The 25,123-nt window shown below is 41.0% G+C and overlaps 3 protein-coding genes across 3 annotated transcripts; all 3 read right to left on the bottom strand.

Annotated features, from left to right (window-relative positions):
- Positions 1 to 27: 27 nt before the first annotated feature.
- mustn1a (musculoskeletal, embryonic nuclear protein 1a) lies at positions 28 to 1,462 on the bottom strand. Its single transcript, XM_080027054.1, has 3 exons — positions 1,243 to 1,462; positions 992 to 1,121; positions 28 to 631 (listed from the first exon to the last, which is right to left on the bottom strand). Exons 1-3 carry the CDS (start codon positions 1,249 to 1,251, stop codon positions 537 to 539), a joined length of 234 nt encoding a protein of 77 aa, XP_079883180.1. The 5' UTR covers positions 1,252 to 1,462; the 3' UTR covers positions 28 to 536.
- A 1,026-nt stretch (positions 1,463 to 2,488) lies between these two features.
- Positions 2,489 to 6,433, bottom strand: rft1 (RFT1 homolog). Its single transcript, XM_080025622.1, has 10 exons — positions 6,148 to 6,433; positions 5,968 to 6,053; positions 5,598 to 5,720; positions 5,189 to 5,480; positions 4,957 to 5,091; positions 4,579 to 4,839; positions 4,326 to 4,470; positions 4,138 to 4,243; positions 3,488 to 3,737; positions 2,489 to 3,073 (listed from the first exon to the last, which is right to left on the bottom strand). The coding sequence occupies exons 1-10, from the start codon at positions 6,208 to 6,210 to the stop codon at positions 2,909 to 2,911; spliced, it is 1,626 nt and encodes a 541-aa protein (XP_079881748.1). The 5' UTR covers positions 6,211 to 6,433; the 3' UTR covers positions 2,489 to 2,908.
- A 573-nt stretch (positions 6,434 to 7,006) lies between these two features.
- prkcda (protein kinase C, delta a) lies at positions 7,007 to 20,662 on the bottom strand. Its single transcript, XM_080025408.1, has 18 exons — positions 20,570 to 20,662; positions 17,319 to 17,449; positions 16,826 to 17,025; positions 16,661 to 16,727; positions 16,057 to 16,213; positions 15,552 to 15,583; positions 15,263 to 15,348; positions 14,544 to 14,673; positions 14,361 to 14,461; positions 14,023 to 14,116; positions 13,721 to 13,851; positions 13,379 to 13,552; positions 12,833 to 12,924; positions 10,701 to 10,763; positions 9,432 to 9,570; positions 8,929 to 9,117; positions 8,642 to 8,770; positions 7,007 to 8,499 (listed from the first exon to the last, which is right to left on the bottom strand). The coding sequence occupies exons 2-18, from the start codon at positions 17,425 to 17,427 to the stop codon at positions 8,341 to 8,343; spliced, it is 2,052 nt and encodes a 683-aa protein (XP_079881534.1). The 5' UTR covers positions 17,428 to 17,449; positions 20,570 to 20,662; the 3' UTR covers positions 7,007 to 8,340.
- Between the last annotated feature and the right edge of the window lie 4,461 nt (positions 20,663 to 25,123).

Genomic DNA, 25,123 nt, shown 5'->3' with positions numbered 1-25,123 from the left:
AGTTTTCTTTCATATTTCTGGATTGGTTTATTTCATTCACTACATTACTGGCACGGCCTGCTGTGAAGCACCCGACGGATGAAACAGAATTTGCATTCCAAGAGATTATATTTATTTATTTATGTCACTTTTCCTGCAATAATTGTGACTTGACAAAACATAACTTTTTTTAGTTTGTTATGAAAATGATGTGAAGCTATTCATATAGGTGTTGCTTTTGTGTTCATTATTGTCACTCTAAAACATGTTGGGTTAATGCCAGGTATTAAACAGTAATAGTCAATAAATTAGCTAAATTCTCTTATTTTGAACATTTAATGGGTAGTAAAAAATTATATTTAAAAAAAGTTAACTACCAGCTTTAAGTGCCTACACAATGCAATGCAAAAACAATTGTTACTTTTCCGAAGAACCTAAAGCCTCTAATGCATTCAATTTGATTTTGGTTTATTTACAGAAGCACAGCTGGAGAACAACCTCACACCAAACCCCCTAAAATAGAACAGGTGATGCCCATCATTGTCTTGGTCTTCATGCTACTTCTTCATCTGTCCAGCTGAGCGCATGTTCAAAACAGTCTCCCCTCCTGACCTCCCACCAAACACAGAGGGAGCCGGTTTACCCATCTTCGCTGTGGAGGGAAAGAGAAAACCACACTCAGAATATGTTGCTGTTAATGAGGAAGTTATATAAGCACATGGATACGCTCCATATAAACACACTCAGGCGCAGGAATCTCCCATCATTTACAGCACTCCCTTCCTCTCTGTATATGGAGTGGAAACTTGAGCTTCATCATTTAGGACGCACCCTGACACAAACTCTCTGCCATATTGTGACCGTAGCCTGGGCAGACATAGAAGAACAAAATACTTCTTTCCTTTCAATTTCATGTTTGACAAGTGTCGAACCATATTGCCCAGGTGTGTGTTTAAGTGTGTGTGTGTTTGTGTGCATGCGTGCGTGTGTGTGTGTGTGTCATCATCCTCACCGCACTCCTCCATCACTTCGACTGTCTTGCTCTTGGCCGGACCGGTCTTACCCAGTCTGTTGAAGGTTTCCAGAACCTCCTCTTCTCTCACCTCCGGACGCTGTGTCTTCTCATCCTCATCCTGACTTGGCTGAAGGAACCGTCAAAAAAACGCACTGTCAATCTGTGATTCCTGGCTCTGTGTGTCTAGCAGGAAGCCCTCTTTACAATGTGACAAGATGTAATGTCTTTTCACAAACAAATGTTCTTACTTGAGACATGTTGGTCAGGCTGTTGAAGATATTGCTGTGAGAAAGTCTCCTCTGCGTCAGCTCGTTCTCTCCTGTGTGCTTGGTCCGACACACACTCTCCTATATATTCATACACACAACTTGGCAGCGATTCTCAAGTGGACAGTAAAGTTTGTTCTTGAGACTAACACATGACGCAGTGGCTTTGAAGGCTCCTCCTCGTTTCTGTCTCTCCCTCTGGTTTTTCTCTTGGTCTTCTGTCCTGCTGCTTCATTACAATGTGATGAGATCACTGCTATGACTTGTGGATGTAAACCCCCCTCAAATAAATCCCTAGAGCTGCAAGGATATGATGAACTGTCTGTGTGTGCCTATCCTCCCCTCCGCTCCCCCTGCCTAAACACCACTAGTAAAAAGCACTGGTAATTAGCAAGCAAATTAAACTGGACTTCAAAGTCTAAAAGGTATGACTCAAAAGATAAGCAGTCGTCTGTCTTTAGACATCAAACATCCCAATAAACTTCATACCATGCCTTATTTATGTACAAAGTAGCAGAAACGTAGAGAGGAGAGGAGAATATGCACTGCCCTGCTTTGAAAGAATGCCAGTCCCACCCCTTCCTGCTTCTTTCCCATAATAACATCATGATTTAGCCCTTAGGGACCATAAGTTTGGTGGCCATTACTACAAAGAAAAGACCAACAAATAACTACTGAGTGTTTCCCAGCAACATCATTGCACGTCAAATATACGCTGAACTCAAAAACGATTTAGTTCTCAAGTAAATCAGGACAAAAAGAATATTGCTGGTGCAGACATACTATGTGTGTGAACCCATGTTTTAGAACATGGGCCTAATTTTTGGCCATTAAAATGTCACCAAACTACTTTCAACATAATAAATGTAAATGACACCAAACTTCAAGTGGAGATGTAACCTTATGTTTTGTTTTGTGGCGCACAAAGCCAAATTCCCTTTGTGGCCTTTTCCTCGTAAGAAACAAACACTGTATGTAAACAGACATTTTATGAGATGACTGAATTCCTACAAGAGAGGGTAGGTCATCAGTTACAGCCCATACACACACTGACAGAGGACTAAACCCAAACTGGTTTTCATAAACAAACTACAACACAGGACCTGGATTGTCTTGTTGCCAAAAATCTGAATGTATGACATTCAACCATTCACACAGGTTTAATGACTGCAGAAAGAGTATTTCTAACATTAACTTTGTTTTATTCATGTTATTTTCCCAATGTAACTTAAATGCATTTCCTAAAATTGCCTAAAAACAGATGTTATCCTCCAAAACGGAAAAGGCAAACGTGAAGAATTAGATAATTGACCACATTCTCGTTTTATTGTGTAGGGCAATCAATACCTGTACTCAAATGTTTGAAAAAAATACATTCATTTCTTTTAGTCACCCACAATTAGATACAAAAACAGTCAATCAAATGTTTCTTGGCACTTGTATGTGCCAACAAAGGAATGGTCCAGTGAAAACATCCCAACACCGTACACAGTCAGAGACACACAGTCACAGTCGGATTTAGAAAAGTTGTTCCTACATTGCTTTTGTCAGTAACTCGCAATCTGTATGTCCTTCTTAGAAAAAGTTTGTAGTGAAACAGAGGGTGTTTCTCCCACACCAGTAGTGGTACATCCACTTCCAGTATAATTTAGGTGTGTTTCTTTCTGTATCGTGGAAAAAGCTGAGTCCTCATAAACTCAATAAGCTGAGTCTCCGTGAGAAGAACAGCAGCAAACACACCCAGGAGACACGCAGCTCCTACACCGATATGGACCAGCCTTAGCAACCAGCCGTCGTCGCAACAGAACAAGCTCTGAAAACAGAGAACAAAAAAAAGTCAAAGTCTTTTATTGTCAGTTCTGATATATGCAAAACAAACATCAGAATCAAAATGGCGTTTATCTCTGACCCACAGTACAGCAGGAATGATAAAAATAAATAAATACAGAGTTAAATAAGATAAACAAGATAAACATGAGTAGTGCAAAGGACTTTTCTGTGCAATATAAAACCGTATATATGAAATAGAATAGAAAGTTAAAAGTAGATAAGTTCAATTGAAATGTGCAATGTGATGAAAAATATGTGCAATATGCAATCAACAGGATGTACATTTTAAGGCTTGAGTTGGGGTTTCTCATTTGTACAAGACTCAATACAGGTGATTTAAAAACAAAACCGTGATGTAACAATCAGGAGAGTGAAGAAAAACATGACTGTCTTGTACCTCAGACGTGGCTGTGACACCGGCACTGACACCCAGAGCCAGAAGCAGGAGCGGAGAGGGCAACAGGCCTCGCAGCGGCTTCCATTGGCTGCACTGGAAGTAGTGGTGAATGTAGAGCAGGCTGTGCACGATGCGGAGGCCCATGTTGAGGCAGTTTGCTAGTATGAAGCCCACCGCGCCGGCCCACCATGTCAGCATGTACGACAGGATCAGGAAGGACACAGACAGAGCCAGCATCACCAAGTTATACCTGAGGACAGAGCGAACACACAGACACGCACGCACACACACACACACACACACACACACACACACACACACACACACACACACACACACACACACACACACACACACACACACACACACACACACACACACACACACACACACACACACACACACACACACACACACACACACACACACACACACACACACACACACACACACACGCACACACACACACGCACATACACACACACACACACACACACACGCACACACGCACGCACACACACACACACGCACACACACACACACACACACAACCACACACACACAACCACACAAATAGTGTTCACTGTGTTCACTGACATGATGTGTAAAAATGTGAATATGTCTGTGCATGTATTTTGTCACACTCTTACTTGTCGACCTCTTCTTTGCTCATGGCAGCAAACACAAAGCATTCCGTTATGCCATTTACAGCGAGCAGCAGAACGTAGCAGCTGTAGCATCGCAGCAAAGTGGGGCCTTTGACCAGAAAACAGGAAAACAAGCTTTGAACTTAGGAAACACCAAACACAACAGAATTGTTGTAGGTAGTTCAGTTTACCTGCCCCACTGCTCAGTAGAGAGCCGCCATAAATGTCCAGAGCCAAGGTAGAGTGGGCGTAGCCAAACACTGTGATAATCAGACCAATCACCAGCACCAGTTTCAGCAGACACTCCAGGACCTCTGCTGCCATGGCAACGTCTTCCTGTAGACATAAACAACCCACAACACAGAGTACAACCTGCTGTGACAATTCATTTTGTAGCCAGGCATTCGCAAAGACGTGTCAGTAGTTTGAATCCCAGACTCACACCTGTTTCTGGCTTCTGACGTCGCTGCCTCGCTTTAGCACTTTGCCGAAGAAGATGTAGAAGCTCTCCTCGATGGGCAGGAAGATGAAGCGAGCCACCATGGAGCCCAGGTTGTTGACGATGTCGTAGACGCCCTGGTCTCCAAAGCTCAGCACGTTCAAGAAGGTCATGACGTAACGCTCGCCCTCGGTCAGGATCTGCTTGAGGAAGGACTGCTTGAAGAAGCTCCATGTGAGCCGCGCCAGAGTCCAGTCTACTAGCGGCTATGAGCAGGGCCAAAGATTACAAGAGAATTAACCCTGTATCCGTATATATCTTGTAACTAATCCATTTTATAGTTTAGAAATAATAAGTAGCAATATATTGTCCTGGCTTACTACCTCTCCATCAGCCCTACATGGCAAAAGATCTCCAACACTGTTCAGAGGGAAACTGTCCTTGGAGGCCTCTTTGGAGCCCAGGTAACGGATGAAGTAAACAGCGTAGCACAGCACCAGGAATCCTGTGTACACCAACTAAAGAGAAGCACCAACGCTTAACAAAAAATCATTCAATACATAGGGGTAAGTCATTGCAGAAACAGTGCAGAATGCTTCACCTCTTATTTCTTACATGAGCAGCAGAGAAGATGTAGAGGCCCCATTCACGGGCAAACACCACCAGCACCACAGTCACGCTGCACTTAGCGATCATGGCCAGGCTCTCCGCCACCACCTTCAGCCGGACAAACATGTGAGCCTGAGCAAGCACCCAGAGCGGCTCGGCCAGCAGCTCCTGCACTGCCGACAGGGCAAACAACAACACAGCAGGGCCGTAGTGAGGGATAGTCTGGGGGTCGGGCACCTCAAGGAGCCACAGCCACACACAGACTAACAGGGCTGCCCACAACACACCCAGAGGCAACCTGAGAGAAAGAAAGAAAGGAAGGCAATGTTATGACAAGGGGTGAACATCCAAGCTGAATAAACAAAATAAAAATGCACACCACGTACTGTGATTATTCTGTGAAAAAGCAACTCACGTCAGCCATAGCAGGTTGATGACTTGTCTCCAGTTGCGGTTTGTCCCCGACACCCCACTGAGACACGCCCTCCGGAAAGCTTCTCTGGATAAAAATACTAATGTGGAATACAATAGTGTAAGCCTGCATGAAAACACACACGCGCGCACACACACACACACACACACACACACACACACACACACACACACACACACACACACACACACACACACACACACACACACACACACACACACACACACACACACACACACACACACACACACACACACACACACACACACACACACACACGTTACACTAATGCAGGGAAATGTCTTGTCTGGTGGCACTGTTCTCCTATCACAGCACCTCAAGTTATCTTTACCTCACGTTAACCACGCCAATCAGCTCTTTGGACACAAACCGCAGCGTGAATGCATTGAGCAAGAAGGTGAGGACACGAAACATCACCTGAAACAGGGACCAGTAAAACACGTTACACGTTTAACAATACAAACAGACATGAGTACAGGGACTTATAGCCCAGCAGTGTGTGTTACTGTACCTGTAGCAATACATTGTAGGATGCCAGAGTGGTCGCACTCTTCAGGACATCCTGAGAACTCATTTTGGACTTCCTCTGACTCGCTGGATGATCTGTGTCAAGCGAGAATTTGAAAACCTACCCGCTGCTTTCTACGCAGGGAAAACATTATAGAACCATACTGTGGAAGCCGTCCCCGATGCTGCCTGAACACCGATCTAAAAAATAGTGCCTAATTCCAAGTGGGCAAGTGTGAAATAAGATTGTTGAACAGAAGTTGAAGACGACAACAGTAGTAGCAGTTCCACTTCCGTACACATTGTACGGAAACGTGTTACGCGGTGACGTCAAAAAACGTTATGTCCAATCCAACGCTGCGACGCTAGAGGGCGTAACCATCCCTCTGGAGGTGAGGTGATCCTGTACAGTACTATGGGTTGAGACTGAGAGCAAAAGTGTTGCGCCCTTAAGAAGGTAAAATATGTTATGCTACATGAGTATAAAACTATTTTCTGTAGGTTTTATTGATCTTTATTGGCAGAATTAACAGCCTGTGATAAGATATTGTCTTTGTGTTGTTAATTAATGGATCCACAAAATACAGTGAATCACAGAGATACAATGTTAAAGTGAGAAGTTATTCCCAACTTCATCCCAAGATGTTAAAAACCTTGACGGACAAAAATATAACATAAAAATACAGAATGAAAATCTGTAAAAGTCAAAGTTCATTAGTACAGACCAATGAACAATAGAATATCCAAATTGAAATATACAACAAACCTTTATTAGTTAGCTTTCCCCTGGCACCGTGGATAAGACCTGATTTGAGAATGTTCATAAAAATGTTTAAAAAAAAATAGCACACCAGACATTGGAGTGGGTGGTTTTTAATCATATGTAAAAGATGGAGACAGTAAAAAAAAAAGTGCTTCCTCAACCAACCAATATACACCTAACAACAATATACATATACATTGTCTATATACAGCATTGCAGCGACTCCCCACTTTAAAGTCACCTACCATTATCGAACCTTTTAAACCCCTAACTGCATCCAATCCACCCCCCAGTTCGCAGAAAGGACATTCCATACTCTGGTCACATTTGTTCTTTAAATGGCACTGTTTCGTCAGTCACAAAACCACCCGTTTTTCTTTGCAGCAAGACATGATTTATCCAGTCAAAAGAGAAAAAAAATCTGATGTTTCAAAGACAGATATCAGTCATCATAATTAATCTATATTTGAATATTGAAAGGTTTTGGTTTTGTCTGATATCTACATACATGCAGTCACCTCATTCACACAAACAATTTGGTAACACTTTATAATAACTATCCGTTGTAACTTGTTAATAGATCATTAGTAAACTCTTAATTAATGATTATTAATGATTTGTTAAGTGTTTGTTAGCAGTTTGTTAAGGATTTACAACAATGGTAGATAGTTAATAGCTTAATAATTGAATCAGTTCATCTGGGACGAGGCTGAAATAGGCTATAGACTATACACAGTGCATGGGCAACTGAGGGCAGCCCCATTTTCAAATATTTTTAAATAAACTCAATACACACTGTGCATGCCATGGACTTGAACGTGACGTGATCAGTTAATCTCGGATTACCTCCCAGATGAACTGATTCAATTATTAAGCTATTAACTATAACCATTGTTATAAATCCTTAACAAACTGCTAACAAACACTTAACAAATCATTAATAATCATTAATTAAGAGTTTACTAATGATCTATTAACGAGTTACAACGGATAGTTATTATAAAGTGTTACCAACAATTTACATTAGAAGTATACAGTACAATTTATTCCTATAGGTTTCTTTCCCTGCTCATAATTTACATCCTCAGTTGAATGTTACCAAAAGGAACACAAAGTGGCTACTGATGGTAGCAGGAACGGCAAGTGGAATGTAAGGATGCTGATCCTTGTGGCCCCCGAAAGTATCACTCATACAGGCCTTCACAACCAACACAAATAATAAGCATGCACACAAAAAACAATAAAATCAATATATACAGTACGAGGACGAGTTTTCTAACTTTTTTTTATACGTACCTAAGGAGACTAGTTTGTGCATAAAATAATGTAACACAAATACTGATTGTGGAGCAGCTTACTAATTTGCAATATTAACCATGTGGCAGAATAAGGGAGCTGTCGGTTACCAGGAGGGTTACGCACGCAGGCCTACAGTCACTTTTCTAAAAGGTGCTCCATCTTGGGGTTGATGAAGGAAAAGCCAGCGAACGCCGACTGATCCATGGAGTCTATGAAGTTCTTCTCGCTGTAGGAGAGACGAGGCTTCTCACTGAGGAACTCACGGTCAAAGTTGCTGCAATCGTTCGGTGCTTTCTGTAATGGACAACAAACAGGTGTCAGCACGAAGATATATAACACAGGCAATTATCACATATTATAGACATATTTAACAAGAGCAACATGATCCATAATTCTCTATAATTTAATCCTCTGTGACTTGTGCAGCGGGGCATACCACTTTGGGTTTGAAGGGGGGTTCAACCTCTCTCCTTTCCAAGGCCTGCCAGTCAATGGTCTTGAAGAAGGGGTGTAAACAGATGTTACCCACGATTCCTAGCCTGCGACTGGGGTCTCTCTCGAACAACTGCAGGGAAACAAAGTAAGTAAGAGTAAGTAAGGGATGTGCAGCATAACAGCTTAAAAAACTGCTCAATATTAGGGAAATAAATGGAAATTATTCGACATAATGTTGCCCTATAACAACAGATGTATGATATTTTGTATACAGCGTGTGGTACTGACCCGCTCCAGCATGTCCTTGGTGTCTTTGCTGATCCAGCGAGGATAGTGGGGAGTGTCCATGCGGATGGATTCAAACAGCTCATCTTCATCGTCTCCGTGGAAAGGCGACTGACCAATCAGCATTTCATACACCAACACCCCAAATGACCACCAGTCAACAGAGAATGAGTATTTCTGTCCCAGCAGGATCTGAGTTAAAAATATGATAAATAGGTATTATTCGATGACAGACAGACACGGACACTTGTTTGCATGCCGAATAATAAAACAAAAATTGGTTGCACTTTTTAATATTTCAGAAAAAAGAGACAGTCCTAAGTATGAAGGCAAGGCAAGGCAAGTTTATTTCTATAGCACAATTCAGACACAAGGCCATTCAAAGTGCTTTACAGGGGCAAGATTAAAATACATAATACACATTAGAAAAGCGAATGAATAGAAATAAAACATTTAAATGCAATAGAATTGCAGGTAAAAATGGAAACAGAAGTGAAACACTATACCTCTGGAGCGATGTAGTCAGGAGTACCACAGAAAGTTGTAGCGCGATGCTCTCCGAACACGTTCTCCTTGCACATGCCGAAGTCTGCGATCTTTATGTGTCCCTCATGATCCAGCATCACATTGTCTAACTTCAGATCTCTGAAAAGAAAAAAGGAAAAAAAAACAGGAATGGATGAGCACGAGTGACTTTGAAGATAACAATAAATGTGTTATGCGGTTATAATGTTTGACCTGATGATTCTGTGTTTATCAGAATTATTTCAGAATTAAATGTAATTCTTGAAAGGGCTACATTACATACATGATTAAATATGTGAAAAAAAAGTGCCTCAAAGTTTTTTTTAACTGGACTATGGAATTTTGAATGTTCACTGTGTTAGTATATCACTGATTGCCAGCCTGTTTCGTTGTTTAGTTTTTCAAGTTCATTTTCAAATCACATTGTGCAACTGAACCTCAACTAAACAGCAATAAACAAATGTTCTGATGAGGAGACTTGAAAATAATCCAAAATGGTCAGCTGTGATCTGTGAGAATATAGTATTTTCAATTTTATGGATAAAAAGACATGAACAATGAACAGTGTGGTCATTCAAGTGTGTGTACTAAACATTGGGATGTATTACATATAGGGATGGGACGATCCACTTTTTTTAGTTCCGATCCGATTCCGATACCTGGGGTTTGGATATCGGCCGATACCGATACTGACCGATACGATATCATAATTGTTATACATTTTTTCGTTGGTGGTGATGTTATGTATTAGGCTAGGAAGGCTTACGCAATTCTAATTTAAAAGAGCAATAAATATACACAAATGCATATAGGTTTATCTTAAAGGCAGAAATCCTTCTCAATGATCACTTCTGCCCCACTAGAATATGTGGTGGTCTGTTTGTCTAAACAGTCTTTCTCTCTCTGGCTGTATTTTACATAGTAGAATTTGTCACAAGCCTCTCCACTTCCTTGACTTGGATTAGCTTTGGTTAGCTCACTGGCTAACAAACTGATATGTACTGTATGTCAAATTATAAAGTGATGTCCTCTCTCCCTCCACCGAACGTTGGCGCATGTTCGCTCTTACATAGTAAAAAAAAAAAAAAGAAAAAAAAAATTATAAAAAAAAAAAAAAAAAAAAAAAAAATCGGATTTTAATATCGGAGCTGTCAGTCCGATATCCGATACGCAGATTTCGGCCATATCGGCCCCGATACCGATACTGGATCGGATCGGCCCCATCCCTAATTACATATCGTTGCTCTGACCTGTAGATGATCCCTTTAGTATGTAAGAACTGAAGACCCAAAGTGATCTCGGCAGAGTAGAACCTGGGAAAACAAACATGGAAGAAACAGACAGATATTACTATTTATCTCTGGGGAAAAGCTTCAGGTCTGCGTTGTAGTCTGGCAATAATGAGTTGGCACCTTAACACTGGTATCACTGCAGACTCATTTCAGTGTAGAGCTGAATTATTGAGGAGAACATATGTATGGAGTAGGAGACAGGTGATTAACACTCTCATAGTGTGAAAGCTGAGAGGTGCAGTGAGCAGAACGGTCAGCCCATCTCTGAGCCGCCTTCTCTTGTCCTCTGTGTCAGGTGAAACCATTGAGAGGAGATAAAGTAGTCCCCGCTTTAACCTAATCACTTCTCATTCACTGTAAATGACCAACTGTTAAGGACTGAATAGACTGCCAGGTTTGATCTATTTGATATCTCACTTAAAACCCCTACAAACATAAATCTCCTCAAACACGTAAGAAGGTGTATATGTATGTCTAAAACTGCTCTAGAAACAACACAGAAGGGAATGTTGACAGAGCTCACTGCATGACAAAATCAAGGCAACGTTTTTCCATTTCACTGTGACAACCTGTTTAGCAACACACCAGGTTCATTCATTATATTTTGACATATAGTTTAACACACAGGCAAATGCATGTTTTGTTAAAAATTAAATATTTGTCACATAATGAACAACCCACTTTTTTCCTCCCTCACTCACTGAAGGTTAATAAGCCATCCAGGCTGAATACTGTACATGCACTGAGTCAAGAAGATTTGAGTCAATGCCAAAACAAGATCAGGTGTCTGTGTTTGTAAATGAGAGAATGACTCCTGCCATCCTATAGATCCAGGAGACAGCCACGAGTTGAACTGCAGGAAATGTAACAGCAGACATTTTAATGTTATTGTTTATGCTCCAATAATGTGAAACCTTTTTAAATATACATAAAAACTTTTTTTTTTTTTTAAATATCCTACTATCGGGCACTCCGATGGCGTAGTGGATAGAGCACGTACCATATTGGCTCAGGCCTCGGTGAAGTGGTCGCGGGTTCAAATCCGACCAGTGGACCTCTACTTCATGTCTCCCCATTTCAACTCTGTACTATCAAAATAAAGCTTGAAAATGCCAAAAAGATAATCTTATAATAAATATAATGTTGAATGCCATTATAGTCTTGACATTTTTTTTAAATGTAAAGCTAGCTTTCACAACACAAACACAGCTGTCTACTGTACATTACATTTGGTGTTGTCCTCTGAAACCTAGTGTCAAACCAAACAGCTTTGCTTTCAAGATACATTTCTGTTTGTGTTTTTTTCCTCCCATGCATGTAACCATAACACAAAAAAAATCCTTACTGTTATCCTTATTAATGCTCAAAATAATAAAGATTTAAAAGCTAAAATAGGCCGAGGAAGATTGTGTGAAATAATCAAAGAGGGAAAAATATTTCATGATAGAATAAAATTTCTGTTTTTGTAAATCATCTTAAAAGCACACATTTTGTTTGCTTTTTTTTAAACAACACATAACATAATGATTCACCTTATATTTTAGGTTTGACTTAAGTGTCTTCCAGTACCTGTGAAGAAATGTTTCACTTTAATCTCAATGTTTCTTAATGTGAGACTTAAAGAAACTTAACTTGGCGATGGCGCAGGTGCTACCAAGGTTAAGGTTTCATAACACTCTCATTTACCAGTGTGTCATTGTATTTCTTCTGGAGTAGTTCCCAGTGTGATGAGTAGAGAGGTGGGTGGTAGTACATGACACCTCCCATTACAAACAGCACCCAGACACAAAGAGCTGTTAACTCCTTACAAGGCGTGTGTTAGTGTGCTAGTGAGCAGCAGCTAAAGGACACCAGACCAACCCCAGCCCATCAGCGTTCAGTATATGATGTAAAAGAAAAAAATAGAATGGAGGGACAGAGGAGTAACATAGAGAGATAGTTAAGATAGGCTCTTCTTTCTGAGGGTTTGCTTTCCATCAGCCCGGAGATCCTGTAAGTGTAAGTCTCTGTACAGCTAGACGAGCACAAGAGCACTATGTAATGATGGCAAGTAGTGTGTCCTTTCTTCTAACCAAGTGTGCACTACTCACATGGTTCTGCAGAGTTCAAAGCGACCTTTCTCCTGAATATGAAACATCAAGTCTCCTCCGTTCAGATACTCCATCACAAAGAAGAGATGCTCCTGTAGGCAAAGTTTCCCTTTCAGTGTTAAGGAGTGACATTCCATTGTTCTTCATTTCGAACAAAAAAATAAATAGGAAAAGCAAGTATTACACATCATACAAACACACATAACGCAAAACAACAATAATTATAACGTGTCATAAACAAAAATGTATAAAATAAATGTAGTGTCGATGTCCGAAAAGGAGTGAGAGGAAGCAGAATCTTATGTATTCTCCCCCCATTGTTCAACTGCTCGTAATTATCTTCTATGCATTTATCAGTTTTAATCAACTACTTACATAATACGCATTCAAATTATACATATGTATACAATACTCTTATATTTACAACATTTACAAAGCTTTACAAAAAAAATATATATATATAAATAAAAAATACACATACACAGGCACAAATACAATCAATGAAGTGAAAGGCGTGACACATTGAGGTGGGGGGAGGGACTATACCTTGGTCTGGAAGGTGGAGTAAAGGTGTGTGAGGAAGGGGTTGTCCCAGGCTAATGCCAGGACTCTCTTCTCGATCATAGTGCACTCCACATCGTCATCCATCAACACCACATCTTTCTTCAGAGCCTTGACTGCAAAGTACTCTCCACTGCCTTTCAGCTCTGCCAAGAGAACCTGTGGAGATGAGAGGAGAGGATGTTTATGTTCATCTAAAAACAGTGTCGCAGCTCAGAGTTCGCTCAGACACATACAATTTATGCCAGCCTGAAGTTGCCAGTGTTTTGATTTTTTTTAAATGTTGTCTCATATAGTTTAAATCACACTGACATGGTTGCGTCCTACCTTGCCAAAGCTGCCCTTTCCCAAGACCTTGTGGAAGGTGAAGTTGTCCACGTTGATGCGGGTCAGATGGGTAATACGAGACTGAGGCCGTGGGCTGGAGCCCTCCCACAGTCGGCCATAGGCAGATGTATCTTATGGACGGACAGATTACCACACACATGTAAATCACTTATTCACATAATTAGTTTTTTTAAATGAACACTGTAGTATGTTATTCTGCAAGTATCAATGTCAGTGCAGAGCTGACACCTCTCACATAAATGCACACAACTACTTTCAAATACAGAATAACACTCACTGACCATTGACATCCAGTCCAGCGAGCTTGTTCACTTCATCGTAGACTCCAATATCACCCAGGTCAGGCAGGTCTGGATCTGAACGGCGGGTGGATTTCTGATAGAATAGAAGATGCCATAGCAAAAAAATATGTGTGAAACAGCCAGACAAATAGTTTCCCAGCAACAGTTACCTATCTACATAAAAAAATAAAATAAAAAAAAATGAAACCTACTTCAGATCATGTCTGACAGAGCCATGTTATGATTTAGTAAGGTGGTATACTCCTGTCAGACTTTGTCTTCATCTTAAATACTCTTGGTTTGACCGTGGATTGTATGACTTGTGACCATGAACTTACCTGGCCTACTTGTGTGAGTGCTTCAGCTAGTAGTTTCTGGTTGATACCACAAAGGTTGGCTACTTTATCTTGACACTTGTGATGGACATTCATGGCACAATCTACAAATAGAAAATGAACTCTGTAAAAAGACAAAGACCCAATTTACATTCCAACGTTGAGTCAATGATATCTGCACTGTACCTTCACACTTGAGGCCTTGTTTGACTAGACCCCACAGCAGACTTCCACAGTGGTCGCAGAAGGTGGGACTCATGTAGTTGTTGTTCTTGAAACGGTGCGGCATGTCAATTTTAAATCGCTCCTTCTGGAACTGCGGGGACAAACGAGATCCATCATCTCTCTGAATGACCGGCACCAAAGGAATCCATATCAGTGGCCTGTGACACTTCACAGCCCTGCACACCTGCCTCATCCTTCTTCTGCTTCCCTCTGTGACCTTCTACTACTAGCAGAAGTTACCACACTGCTGGTTATATATGGTTAAAGTCCCTTCTTGCTTCCCAGGTCTGCTTCTAACTCTGATTTAAAGTGTGCCTCTCTGAGACCACTCCCCGTCTTTTATTGGCCCCATTGGTGGGTGTGTTTATGTGTTTGATCATTTAAATGAAGCCATTATCTAGGTCAGTTGATCAGCCTTATCTAACAAATATTGATTATCATTGAGAAGAGCATTATATTGGACGTGGACCCTGATCTGGTATCTGCCTTTGTATTAAACTCTGAACCGCTAACACCTGCCTGCTTTAATGATCTCACCACCATTGTTTAAATAGACATGGAGTGATACTTAACAATAACAGCATAAAAGAGATTGAGAAAGGCTCACTCTAAACTGAAATCCCCAGCCATATGGAGAGCGCTCACAGTACATGATGTTTCCACAAACATGTGATACGTACCACAGTGTCCCGACTGTTGGCAGCAGTACCGGTGCATCTCCCGATGATTTTGTCTATGCATTTCTTGTGGATGGCTGCGTTGCATTCTGATAAAGCAAGTCAAAGACACAACACAGTTGCATTCTTTGATCCAGGAGCTGAGCACATCTTGTACGCAAAAAAATATATAACAGTATTTTGACTTGTGGTCACATTTTCCTTTTTGATATACTGTATCATATTTATGCACTGTGCAGCTATTTCAAGTATAGCACAAAGCACAGGTGTGTTTAAATGGTGGCACACTTACGTCTGCATTTATAGCCTTGCTTGTTGAGTCCCCTGTAAGCAAAACATGTAAGTAACATGAATGGGTCTGTTTGTATCATTCTTTGATCATGTGAATGGTTTGAAGATTATTCCCTTGATAGCCATAATGACCAGCTATCAAGGGAACACATGCTCATCTGTGTATGAAGCTCTCCTGTTTCTACAAACTTCCTCTCCAGGAAGACAGAATGAGCTTCAAAGCAGATTAGTGTCGATCTACAAATATCATCATTGCCACAGACATACATTAAGACTTAACGGGGAGGTTTGACTTCAAGGGTTTTATCACTATCAAAAGGCAAACAGCTCAAACCGACTAAGAGTGAGTGTTAAATACCAGCAAATATCAAGAAGTCCTTCAATGTTTTGAATCTACTCAAGTCTGGAATTTGGTTTATCTGATCGGGGGATTGAGAGTTCCTTTTTCACTTCCTTGTTTAGTTTTTTTCTGTTTGTGAAGGGCTGAAGCTGTAGGCTGAACTGACCAGACGAATTCCCTGCACACGGAGCAGAAGGTGGGCTGTCTGAAGAACGTGGCGATGAACTCGTGGTTCTTTATGAAGTGGATCTTGGCCTGCTTGATGGCCCCTCGCCTACGGTTCAGGGTGGGTCCCTCTTCCTCCTTGGCTTCCTGCTTACTCTCTATCAGAGAGACAGAGACACAGATCATTGATCCCCACAACACTGCATTTAGTATAGCTATAGAGAAGAGCCTTCATGTTGATCTAATCATGTGGAAACCAGAGAAAAAACAAAGCAAACAGAGAGCGACAAGAAATGCTTGAGAAAGAGCAGAGAAACAGAGGAGGGCAGATAAATGTTTCCATTTCGTTAGCCTAATAGCATAATTGCCTAAATCATATTTACTCTACTCTACTTTTACTCTACATCTACTCTACTCTTCTCTACATCTACTTTTCGTTAGCCTAATAGCATAATTGCCTAAGTCATATCTCAAGGGTTATAGAGTAGGGTAAAGTAGATGTAGAGTAGAGTAGATGTAGAATAGAGTAGATGTAGAGTAAACGTAGAGTAGAGTAAATATGATTTAGGCAATTATGCTATGAGGCTAACGATTTGATGTTATACCTGTATCCGTTCCCTCCAGAAAATACTGCACAGCCATCATCACTTTCCCAGAAGGCTGTAGATCCACCTGAACACACAGTATGAAAGACAGACAGTCACACACACAGACACCCTGAGGTATATGGCCTCTAGAGGGGAAAAGAGCACAGTCTGTTATGTCCCTACCCAAAACTCAGCGCGCCCGTTAGCTTTCTTGCAGCGCTCGGCGAGGACAGACACTCCGACCGTGACCTCGGCCAGTGGCTCCTCTGCCGTCTTCATGAGCAGCACCTCCAGCACGCGACCCTCGTAGATGTGCGCGTCGAAAAAGGCCTTCCAAGCCGGGTACATGGTGGGTTTGCGCTGAACCAGGGTCTTACCTCGTTCTAGGGAAAAGGGATGACAAAGATTAAACAGATATCACATTGAAAGAAGAAAAGACAGTAACATATTGTTTTTTGCAGAGGCGACATCTTCTTCCTACTCCTTTTCAGGCTTATCATAAGAATATATGTAAATAGTTTTATTTTTCATTTTTTTGTGAAATAATTTAAACATAATTTTTGTTTATTGTATTGTCATGTTTTTCTTTTCTTTTTGTTTTGTATTGTTGATATGTCTGAAATAAATTGAAATCAAACTTCTTTATAAATCATCAGGCTGTGAAATAATGTCTCACCGGTTGTCAAGGCCTCCTTCATTTTGATGGCACAGAATGGAGCCTCAGCCAGTGGAGGCAGGACGCCCAGGTCGTACGAGTTAAAGGCGATCCTCAAGAAAGGAGCCATGGTGATGAAGTACCAAGGTCACCTGCTCTCAAGAGACGGACAAACACAGTGTTACTGTTACCCCAGTGATGTTAATCTATAATGGCATGTTAGTAAGTTCAAAATCCTATCCACCTATACATTACACATTGCATATATTCTCATGCAGCAACACTGCTGGCTCACATTTAAAAGCATTGAGATAAGTGTCTTAGGTCTTTGTTCAACTGTATAATCTCTATGTGTATTGTGAGACCAAACAATAACAGAGATAGAAGATAAGATAGTGTTCCTTTAATTGACGCCTGATAAATGGATTTTATAGATATTACCTGGCTGACATGCTGTCATTGCTGAAACAGCAATCTATTGTTTCTGCGAATACAGAGGCACTTCTGTACTTCTTTCTCTCTTTGAGACATCCTCATACCAAAATGGAAGAGGAACATAAAACATATTTACACCTCCATTGACAACGCTTGTGTTTGTGTGGAGGACAGAGTTTTGCGGTTTTCTAGTGTCTGGTTTTAAAGGAGGTTATAGTAAAAATAAATAAAGACTTGAAGGAAGTTGTGACATCTGTTTTGTATTTCATACTTTTCCTGTCAGATTTTTGAGGTGAAAAAGGATAAAACGTTCTGGTAAATTGAATACTTCAAGAATATCCCTGTTAGTAAGAGAGAGAAAAACTGTTTGAAAACAACATTTTGGGCTTTAGTGATGGACATTGTTCATATTGTAATATACTACACCTAAAAACTAAACTATTGGGAGAAAAAATAAATTAAAAGAAGATGAGAACTAGTTTAATTTCTTTGACATTAGTGTTTAAATATATACTGTAGTCTCTGTAATAATGACATATTGTAAAGAGGTATATACCACCCAACCAGTTGGGCACTAGCTATGTCATGCATGATGTACTGCTTGCATGCTTGAATGTGCCAAAGGTAAATTACAGCCTATGCACCTCGGGCTCTGTGTGTGCGATGCAAACGGTGATGCCTCATGTTGGCCAGGCCCTTCAGCCACACACCCCTGTTGTCTTACAAAGCTATTGTGTTTACTCCAAACCTAGCTCTTTGTTTAAAACACAACAACAATGTCAATTGTGCCAGCATCATTTGTGCCACAGGTTGGGTCCCTGTGTTGTCTTGGCTGACTCATTTCTGAAAGGTTGCAGGCAGCAGCAACAGTGAAGTGCGTTTGCCTGAGCGGAGCAAGCTTAAACATGTTGGGAATCCAGATACAAGCATGCAGCACACCACAGTAGGGCTAGCTGGTATTCACAATCCTAAATCCTAAAAGACCGCCCACTCTGGGACCAGAAAAGTAAACACAGAAAAAGGTGAAGGAAGAAAAAGTATGCACTGAGAGGGTACATGAAGAACGACCATGAACCCTCACACTCACTGCTACTGTGTGTGAGCTGTGATGTCATGGTTTTTGGAGTCAATCAATAGCAAGCACACTGTGTGATTGAGGGCGCTGGAGATTGATTACCAGGCAAACTGTTCATGGGCATTTTCCATTTGTCCCTTCTGGTAAATTCAGTAGTGATGTGACGTCCCATGCACCACTTGCGAACGCCCACCTAACTTTGAGATACATTTGTATATATCCAACCTTCTGATAACTGCACCGATGACCAACACAAAAGTGTGTTTGTTGACAGGAGTAGCAGCAATAACAATTACTGAATGAAACACTTAGAATCTGGACTTAGAGGCAATGTATTCCAACCAACAAAAAAGGGCTGTTTTTGTGCATGTATGCCTGTATTTTTACACCATCGTAAAATATAGAATAATAAGATAAGCAGCTATGATACAAGTAGTAGGGGCATAGTTAAGAGTTCTGTCATTTTTCCGTGTGTCAAACCTGAATGGTGGGGACTGAACCACTAACAATGCTATAACAGTTGTTTAAAATAATAATAAAATAATAAGTGAGGGAGAAAAACAGAGTGAGGAATAGTAGACTACCATGAGAAGAACAAATGAAAGAAGGATGTAATACAGAAAAGGAGAGGGAGCTAGTAATAGATCTGCTATTGCACAAGTCATTACCACTTAAAACTATTGTTTCCTCAAATGAAGCCTACACACACAGTGAACGTGTAACAGCTATAAGCCCAACATATTCAAACTATTTTTGAATCCTGGACATTATGGCAGAAACACTAAGATAGCGGTAATGCAATACAGCCGTTACCGTTACAGCAGCTGCGAACATGCAGTCATGTGGACAGAAACAGCATCGACCGATACGAGTCAGTGCATCTGATTTTCATTCTGCAACATGTCTGTCACTGAAGGATGTGGTCGATTGACGGTTGACTGAACGCATATACCCTGCAACACGTGTGTCTCTCTCACACGACAGTTTAACATATTTGAAAAAATAAATGTAGCTATAATAGCAGTTTATTTAAGAAAATAAAAAAAACAAAGAACAACAAAATACTTTCTTTATGCTGTCCAGACCTGTCCGCATTCCTCCTCTTGCCCCGTGTTGGGACACATTCTGTGACCGTGAGATTCTGTAGCCTAAACCCATCATGCCACGCAACTGTTATGACTAAAATGTAAGGGCTTAAATCAATGTGAAAGCGATTTTGTTCAATATAACTAACAATTTCTGAGAGCATGAAGGGGTATCCAGTTTAGGCCAGTTTGCAGAGTGGCAACGCCTCACCTGTCAATGTTTGATTAACCAATCAGTCCTTTTTTTGGTCCATAGTTGACCCCGTAGCACTATCAAATTTGACAGTTAAGAGATTCCGTCGCACCATTTCAGTTATTAACACTAGAACTTGAAGGGGATGATTGTCACCAGAGCAGCTAGCTCTCTCGGCTAGTGAGAGTTTGGTCGTAGAAAAGACAAGGGTATAGTGTGAGCGTTACTCTGAGTTAACATTAACGTTTTTATGTCTGCTGTAAAAATAAGAGTAGCATAGAACGTCACGGTTGAAAGAGTTCATGTAGGGATACAGTTAGTTAAGCTACTTTGTAGGCTACTGAAGTTGTAGTTTTATTTTCTGAAAGGTAACTTTCTGCAAACTTCAAAAGTAAAAGACCCTCACCTTTCTGCACACTTCAAAAGTAAAAGACCCTCACTATGTCAAAACTAGAGTTTCAAATAATAAGAACAGCGGTCTCACCTCGTCCTGCAAACTCAGTGCTGTATCCTCCGCAGCACGACGAGAATTACTCTTCTCTTCCTCTCGTTTGTGTTGCTCTGTGATTCCGTCGATTGAGGAAGTGTGGTGCGCGCTCACAGAGGCTTTCTCGGCGAGCTCTGACGTTTACCTGCTACACACACACGCACACGCACACACACACACACACACACGCACGAACACAGCGGTCTGTGCCCCAGTAGTTGCAAAGCACCCAGTTGCCCTATTTTGAATAAAGGTCTTGTCGATTATGTTGCATTTTTTTACACATGAGTTGGTCCATTCACTTGTCGTTCACACAGAAACAGAATGGGTCCATGCTATGTTCCAGCCATGTATATTTCCCCTCTGGGTGACATAAAGGTGATGGAATGGTTTCACCATTGCAAACCTGTTGATCACCCAAGCTGAAGAAAAAAACTGCCCAGGCAACTAAAACCACACATGATCTGCATTGCTGACAAGAGTGCCCTAGATAACGGAAGCATAACCAAGTATATGGGGGAAGAAATGTGTCTTTTTTTCCCACTTAAAGTGTACACACAAGTGTGTTTGTGTGGCAGTGGGAGGGGGTGACGTTGCTGCTAATGTAGGCTGTGGACTTATTTAGAGATTTGAGGTAGGTTTTGTTGGTGAGGAGGAGGCAGATTTTAAACCAACAAAAGCCCTCAAAATTAACCGTGTCGTTTATTTATCTCATGCATGCATTCACCTCTCTCTCTCACACACACTCTGTCTCTCTTTTTCTCTCTCTCTCTCCCTCTCTCTCTCACACACACACACACACACACACAAATACTCTCTCACTCACACACACACACACACACACACACACACACACACACACACACTCACTCACACACACACACACACACACACATATCTCTATTTGTCTGCAAAAGATCAACAGTATTTTCTCATGTGATGACGTTAATAAAATATAGGCTGTAGTGAAAAATGAAATATAATTTGCTGCAGTGAGTTGTAATTAAATGTGTGGATGCATCCACCCATCCATGTCCTTGCTAAATGCTAAGATGCAGTTGTTAAGTATGAGTGTGTGTGCTGCTATAGTGTGCAATGTGACAGAAACAGGCTGAAATGCCACAGGTGTGTTAATCCCATTCCCCTGAGGGTTCACATAACTGCAGATTATGAAACCAGTCTACAGTTGAGACTAGCCCTGCGTTCCAATCCCCATACTTCCATACTATTTAGTATGTCAGAAAAAGATTTAGGATATCCCAATACATGCATGGCGATTGTAGTGTGCTGAAAATACATACATGCCACACTAACTCCAATAGCATTTTGGAGTATTCGTCTTTATTCTTGACATTTCTCAACATAATAAAAAAAAAACTTCCTTATCTGATATCTGATCAACTCTTTTGTACACTATGTAGTGTAATAAAAAGAAAAAGTATGTGATTAGGAACTCAGGGTAGGTGCGTGAATGTGCACTAAACACTTCATTGCACCAACTGCTGTTCTTTGAGTGTGAGGGACACGTTCCAAGCTTGGACCCCCTCCTTCCTTCTGTTCATCCTCTAGCAGACACATTCACTCATATCCACTGTCATGACCAGCCCGTGGGATTATTAGGCCATAGAATTTTAAATGTATAGCCTACATAAATAGCTTGAAGAGAGACAGATGATGATCCACATAGAAGCATGGAGTTAGAAGAGAATTTGCATAATTTGATGCAGAGTTTTCTGTAATGATCAGTCTTTGTAAATATGAACGTATGACCTCAAGAGGACTCAAGGTCAATCACAGTGGTCAGAAGTTCTTATTAATCATTTTTTCTCCCTTGTTTTTTTTTTTACTATTACAAGATCATATCCTGTACTTTTGGCTCACTAAAGTAGATCGTGGTTGATATGGTGGGTCCAATGTCAGCAAGGTTGGGAACCACTGTTTTCGGCAATAAATGGAGAATATAGGGATCACATTTTTTTATTTGGAATAGCACTAAATGTAGGCCTATACAGTTAAATACAATTAGAGCCATTTCACAGTTACAAATCTGTTCCTTATTTTCTCAATATTTTTCCCTGGCATATATTTAAAGCTTGCACACACACACACACACACACACACACGCACACACACACACACACACACACACACACGCACACAAACACACACACACTGTTACAAAGACACACACAAAAAAGACTCCTCATGGAGCTTGTCCTCGTTACCTAGCAACCTTCCAGCCAATAAATAGCCTAGTCTTTCCAGTTTAAAGGAAAGTGAGATATAACACGTTAATGAGTGAGATTTAGAAGTATTAAAAGGCCATTTTTGGTGACAACACCCTGACTATCATTGTCTTGGCTCGCTGACAGCTGCCCTGCTGACATGTGTTTACTCTCTCTCTCTATTCGATGACAGAATGATCACAAGAGAATAGAAGTCACCGTGCAATGCAGACTCCATGTTTAGGCAACAGGGATAATAATTGTTCGGTCGGTGGTGCAGAGTGCGCTGAAGGCTGGGGTTTTTTTTTCTCCGTTTGTCCCGTTGAGGGGGAGAGTGGGCTATTTAAAGCTTTAAGGGGAGGTGGAATAGGTGTAACATTGACTTGGCATTGTAGGCTTCAGAGAGTTTGCAAAGTGGGACACAGGAGTGCGTCCCTCTATCCAGCCTCTCCACTTCTTTTCTTTTCTCTCCCTCTCCCCCCCCCCCCCCATCTCCAAAGGGGGGCGGGAAGACACAAGACAAGGTGCAAACCTAGAAATGTCAAGACAATGTCAAGTGGTCACAGCTTATTATCCTGTAGTAGGCTATACGTCCCACTTTCACAGCCTATTTAAGTCTCCGGCTATTATGTAAAAAGATCTTTTTCCTTTTTCCCCTGAGAATCAGCTGCCCACACAACACTATGAAAGATGAGAAGGCATGGTGTTGTAACTCACCATGTGAACACTGCATTGCCTCCTCAGACTAAAACACAAAACATGTCCGGGAAAGTTTGTAATCAAAAACAGCCGCGTTCATGCAACTTTTTGCAGTCATGAGGAAGTTCAGCTTAGAAAGGGTTAGAAAAGTTTGCTTGCTTAATAACTTCTTTGGCATCAGTTGGTAATGATTGCAGAGGCTGAGCACATGTAACAGAGCGCACTGGATCCGACCTCATTGAGTAGGCTGTGTGGGTATGATTGATTATTTGCTTCTCTCTCTCTGCATAGCTCCTGCCTGCAGCAATATGTAAAAAAGCTTGGATTATGACACGGTTGCTGCCACTGTACAAAAAAGGCTTTTTCTACCATCAGCCCAACAGCAAGCCTTCATTTTTTGTTTTCATTATTATTATTATTATTATTATTATTATTATTATTATTATTATTATTATTATTATTATTATTATTGTTATTATTGTTATTATTATTATTATTATTAATTAGCACATAAAGAATCATTAAAAAAGTGAAACTGGACATAGTGTTATCTTATCTACCCTTCAACCAGCTCAAGTCAACAATTTCCTGTAGCTACTTTGCTGTGACCAAAAAACAGAAGTGCGGTGAACTACAAACATGAACGCCCTGTTTTTACAGATAAAAGCTGACAAAGAAAACACTTCTGTATTCAGATAAACTGGTAATGTTTAAAGATGTGTTCCTGCGTCGTGACAGGCACTCAGTTTGGCATGAAATAAAGTCAATCTTTCCCTCAGCAAAGAGCACTGAATCACATCCAAATGAAAAGCAGCAGAATCCTTCAGTGAGAAAGAACAGATGATAAACATGTGATGAATAAGTGTAACTTTTTAAGAAATGTGTGTATTGTGTTATAACCAACATGCAGTGAAGCGGGGATACAAGCCAACAGAATTGGGTCTGGAGAGTGATAAATGCTCTGTCCTCTATATAGGACGCGGTGTCTGCTACTTTCCAGGAGCCCCAGAAAGCAAAACTTTCTGCCTGGTATTATTCTGGGTCAGGGAGCCTCATGGGGGGAGGGGGGGGGGGGGGGGGGGTGGAGACGAGAAGCAGAGCAGGCCTGGCCTTTATTTGGCCTGCACAGCACACTGGCCTGTCTGTGTCACTCAGTGTCTTTGCAAGCAGCTCAAAGAGTGATCTGAAACCCCTCTGCCAGCTAGGCGTTCCCTTTGGGTCATACATGTCAATGCAGACAAGATATGCTCATATGTGGGAGTGCTAAAAAAAGAGTGAAAAAGTAAGAGGAAGTCAACGACAGCCTGGTGTGCTGAAATGTTTAGCCCACTTGCCATGTAGGTGACAGGGAGAGGACAAAGAGAAAACACAGACACAGACTGTTTCCACTGTTATAGCCTCTTTACTTGGTTTTTAATATAACAGTGTTATACAGTTTAACTTAAATCATCAAAGTACAGTACAAAGCCTTGAACACCGATCATGGAAATCAGTGAAATCAGTGATTCATGGTTCACTCCAGGGAAACGTTCTTTTAGGCATTTTTCCTAATACGGATGCAATTGGCAACATTTTTTCCCCAATACAAAAAGATAAGTTTATGTAAGTTAAGTGAGTAAATTACAGT

Source organism: Ammodytes marinus (genome assembly GCF_949987685.1).
Source record: "Ammodytes marinus genome assembly, chromosome: 4".
Lineage (NCBI taxonomy): Eukaryota > Metazoa > Chordata > Actinopteri > Uranoscopiformes > Ammodytidae > Ammodytes > Ammodytes marinus.
Note: the sequence above shows the minus strand (reverse complement) of the source record. Positions and strands in the feature narration are given on the sequence as shown.

Excerpts from the sequence above, each read along its gene's own strand:
- mustn1a (XM_080027054.1), bottom strand. Across the intron at positions 632-991 it reads CGAAGTGATGGAGGAGTGCG|CGAAGATGGGTAAACCGGCT; the intron begins GTGAGGATGATG and ends TTCCCTCCACAG.
- rft1 (XM_080025622.1), bottom strand. The coding sequence starts at position 6,210 with ATGAGTTCTCAGGATGTCCTGAAGAGTGCGACCACTCTGGCATCCTAC. Across the intron at positions 6,054-6,147 it reads CCTACAATGTATTGCTACAG|GTGATGTTTCGTGTCCTCAC; the intron begins GTACAGTAACAC and ends TCCCTGTTTCAG. Across the intron at positions 3,074-3,487 it reads GTGTCACAGCCACGTCTGAG|AGCTTGTTCTGTTGCGACGA; the intron begins GTACAAGACAGT and ends CTCTGTTTTCAG.
- prkcda (XM_080025408.1), bottom strand. The coding sequence starts at position 17,427 with ATGGCTCCTTTCTTGAGGATCGCCTTTAACTCGTACGACCTGGGCGTC. Across the intron at positions 15,349-15,551 it reads GCAAGGCTATAAATGCAGAC|AATGCAACGCAGCCATCCAC; the intron begins GTAAGTGTGCCA and ends TTGCTTTATCAG. Across the intron at positions 14,462-14,543 it reads ACAAGGCCTCAAGTGTGAAG|ATTGTGCCATGAATGTCCAT; the intron begins GTACAGTGCAGA and ends TTCTATTTGTAG.